Source organism: Centroberyx gerrardi, chromosome 15, assembly GCF_048128805.1.
Source record: "Centroberyx gerrardi isolate f3 chromosome 15, fCenGer3.hap1.cur.20231027, whole genome shotgun sequence".
NCBI lineage: Eukaryota > Metazoa > Chordata > Actinopteri > Beryciformes > Berycidae > Centroberyx > Centroberyx gerrardi.
Window position 1 is genome coordinate 20,276,981 of NC_136011.1, and position 4,282 is coordinate 20,281,262.

Below are 4,282 nucleotides of genomic sequence, written 5' to 3' on the forward strand. Positions count from 1 at the left end.
CAGCTCACTATGCGGGTCCCCTCTCTTCTCGCCTTAGTAATAAAATACCTATTGGATGAGAAATGCATAGTGGAGCGACCTTGGAGCCTTTCACTCCAATGAGGAATCTATGAAAGGAATCTATATGAAGACATGAAGGCAGAGTAGGTTTATTTATGTGGTTGGAGCAGTTTTTGCTATTTCAATCAGTCCTGTGCATTAAACAAATCCAAGAAATGTCAAGATTCAGTGACAGTTTTTCTGACCAAACAAGAAACAGTTTGTTGTAGTTGTCAGAGCGTCTGCCTCTTTAAAGGAAAAATCCACCCTGAAACACTTCCACACTGTTTGGTGGTGTATTTTTGTTATTCCCACGGATAATTGGCCAAACACAGATGACGTCAAGACAGAGGTGTGATCAAGTCCCAAGTCTAAATGTAGAACACCAAGTCAAGTCAGAGCAAATCAAGAGTCCAGAATCAATTTAATATCTTAAAGAAAACAAAATAGGAAGCTTCATGAGTTTGATTTCTATAATAGGTTTCAACTTCAATAAATGCAATCATTCCATACAAATTCAGAAAACAGAATGTAAATTTAGTTGTCTGGTGTAAAAAATCTCTTAACTTTACATTTCTTCTCTTTTGCCTTTTGTCAAGACTTTAGAAACCTTTTGAAGTCATCAAAGCACAAGTCAAAGTCAAGTCCCAAGTCACCAGAACTCAAGTCAAGTCAAGTCTCAAGTCTTCTCTTAATGCATCAAGTCAACTCTAAAGCAATTAAAACTGTGACCCCAGCTCTGCGTCAACATATTTCCAGTGCAGTGATAATGGAATTTAATAAGAGACAAATCTAAAACATCAACCGTAAACATTAGATTTTGGTGTCAGTCCCTCAATCAAAGAGCAAGAGCTTCTTTCTAGACACAACATTTTGCACTGACGTTCAAATAAGAGAGAGAATTACATCATAGAAGAGGAGGAGATACCAATTTCTCCACTGACAGTAGCCTTAATAGACCATAATGCAAAGCAGCCACAAGACATGTTGTTTTGCATAAGGAGTAGGTACAACTCTCATTGGCAACGACAACTTGTGCTATCGTAATTGCTCTCTCCGCCTATACTTAAAAAACGAACTAAAATTTGGCTGATATTAGATATCGGATTCTTCAATAATTTAGCAAACAAGTAAAACCACATTGATGAATATATTTGTATTACTGGAAGAGGAAGAGCATTTTACAACCACTCGTTTCAATATTTGAGAAAATATATTCACAGCTAACACACCCATTCTCTGGGGGTTGTTGAAAGTCATTCTGGTAAATAGAGGAAATCACTCACTGAAATAGGAGTAGACGAGGCAGATTGAGGGAAAGTGGGTGTTACAAAAAGGTAAATTAAAACGCTTCATCACAAAATAACTCCTGGAATGCACTGAACATCATATAGATGATGTATTACAGTGTAAGTGCCTCCAAGGGTGGAGTTCTCCTTTAAAGGTTCAAAGACCAACAAAAAGACCCACATTTTAACCAGATGAAATACATTTAGACCAGACACAGAATCTGATGAAAGCGTTGAATGAAGTGTTGAATGTGGAATTCAATCAGACACTAGGGAGCTCCACATCACAACAGACAGTACTGAGCTAATGATGAGCGTTTTGCCAGGCTGTACCATGGGCAACGTGTCGCTGTCCCTTCTCTAGAGCTGCAAGTTTTGGCTGATATTTAACAAGACCTTTCATAACATTGCCATGGTGAGATGCCATTGGGTTTTTTTTAAACCAGTGGGCAACAAATCACCAGTGTCTAAGAAACTGAAGCCATGAAGCAGGATGGTGAATGTAACTGACAACAGCAACAGCCAATCTCTGTCTGAAATTCTAAAACAGGATTGAAAAAAGTTCCAAAGGCAACAAATGAAACCAAATCATTTGTATTCAAACCTTCTACGCACTCTCATCTTTCTATTTTATCATTTTCCAACTGCAAATTAAGTGGTTTGTCTGTTTAGTATTCTTTTGCTGCATAAATATGAGTGTTAGGTACAAGTGGTAGGTAGTGAAAAATTACATTCTCATAGACCTAAGCAATAGCAGCTGTAGCAGGAATAATAAAACAATATAACGATCAATTTGAGTGTCTGCCCACTTGTCCGCTCTCATTCATTCTATCTCTCTTTGTCTCTCCAGTTCTTTCCTTGTTTTTTCTTCATCTCTCTCTGTAATCTTTCCCATCTTGATCATCCTAAGTGTATTATGGTATCTGCTCTGAATAAAAGTATGTACTGAAACATCAAAACTTTGATTTGCTGTGAAATTGGGTTGTCTTTGCACACAGGCCAATTTTTTATTTATTTATTTCTCTTGGACCCACTTCATTCAGGTGTGTTATTTGTGTGTGTGTGTGTGTGTGTGTGTGTGTTTGTGTGTGTGTGTGTGTGTGTGTGTGTCTGCACAGATATGCAGTGTGCTGAAAACAACTTGGTCTCCCTCCTGATGAGTGTGGTGGTTCTGATCATAGGTAGAAGTGGTGGTGTGTTTTTTTTTGTGTGTGTGTGTGTGTGTGTGCGCGCGCGCGTGAGTGTGCGTACAAGACAGATATTTTATTCTATTTACTTTTTCCTAACATTGAGTGTGTCTCTCTCCTCTCCTCTGTAGGCTCAGGCAGGTGTGTAAACGGAGACACACACCCACCCACACACACACACACACACACCCCAGGAGAAGGTCTGATCACCATGCGACTTGAGCCTCTCCTCCAACAGTGATGCCTGCCTCCGGCCCCTCTGCCCCTCTGCTGTGTGTTCTGGTGTGTGTGTCGGTGTGTGTGCGGGCGCTGCAGCGGTCGGAGCTGCGCCTGGCCTATGTGACCCAGCACAGCCTCTACTACTGCACCTGCGTCCGGGACCCGCACCCCTGCAGCCTGCTGTCCCCCGCGGACTGCAGCTGCAAGGACCTCCCACTCTCCACGCTGCACCACCCCCAGCCACACTCTTCACCTCCCCTACACCTCCACGCCTCCTCACACGCCTCCTCCCCCGTTTTCCGAGCAAGACGTCTCACCGTCTGGTACACGTCGCCGTCCAACGCGGCGCACCTGCTCAACAACTCGGAGGTGAGGCACCTCACCCTGATCCGCTGCGGTCCTGGGGGGTCCAGAGTGCCGTCGCTGTCCCAGGAGGGGAATTTTGCCGTGCAGCACCTGGAGCGACTGACGGTGGCGTATCTGCAGTGGAAGCCGGCTCCGGACCGGGACAGGGACAACAGGAACACAGACTCAAATACTGACCCAGAGACGGAGAGGGGCGGCCACAGGGACACAGATAGACACACAGACGAGGACAGAGGGGACGGAGACACCAACATGGACTCAGAAGCCCCGGCCTTGACCCCCTCCTCACCCCAGATCCAGGACATCTTCCTGGGCAGGGAGCTCGGAGCGGCGTATCACGAACAGGCCCGGCTGGGGATCATTCACTCCTCGGTGCTGGAGTGGGGAGCGGCGGTCAAGGCCTACACGGTCCAGACTCACATCGACAGTAACGGAGCGCTGCCCTTCCCTAACCTCCACCTGTCCAAGCTGCCGGAGACATCCAGCATATATGTTTCTTTTATATACTGATGCCAAGTTGTCTTTTTAGGGAAGTGGAAAGTGAAGGACTTGATGGATTGCAAAGTTTGGTATCACTTTGTTCCGATAGTCCACTGTTGACTCTCAACAGTGTATCAGTAGATATTCAATAGTGTATCAGCTGACTGTCGTCAAGAATTGTTTCAACAGACTATCTGCTATTTTCAGCTGACTATCGACGAATGTTCGACACTGACAAACTATGTAATTTATGTCATCTATCTAAGTTGATTGTCAAGTACATCTGCTAAAATTACTATCAATAGACTCTTGGTAGACTGTCAACAACTTCAGTTAAGGTTAAGGTTAAGGTTAGTCACATAAAAGAAATGGGTAACGGTTAACGTTAGGGTTAGGTTTAATTTAGCGACATATAAAAACATTTAGTTAGGGTTATCGGACAGTAAGGCTGTTGACTCATACAACAATGCCATAATTCAATCCTGATAGTCAGCAGAAACTCAGCTGATGAAGTCTATTGATCAGCACTTGAGATGCCTCTTACAGTCTACTAGTGGTTGGTTGAATACAAATTACTTGCCTGTTGAGACAAACCTTGTTGACAGTCAACTGACATATTGTAGAGAGTCAACAGTGGACTCTCAAAATAGTGTAGTCCTATAAGAGGCAGTGGATCCAGTGTTTAGGGGACTGAGCTTGCAA

General features: G+C 43.7%; 1 protein-coding gene across 1 annotated transcript; it reads left to right on the forward strand.

The window, feature by feature from the left end:
* The first annotated feature begins 2,677 nt into the window (after nt 1-2,677).
* Nucleotides 2,678-3,610, forward strand: LOC139917463 (uncharacterized). Its single transcript, XM_071906583.2, has one exon. The coding sequence runs from the start codon at nt 2,756-2,758 to the stop codon at nt 3,608-3,610; it is 855 nt and encodes a 284-aa protein (XP_071762684.2). The 5' UTR covers nt 2,678-2,755.
* Nucleotides 3,611-4,282: the final 672 nt, after the last annotated feature.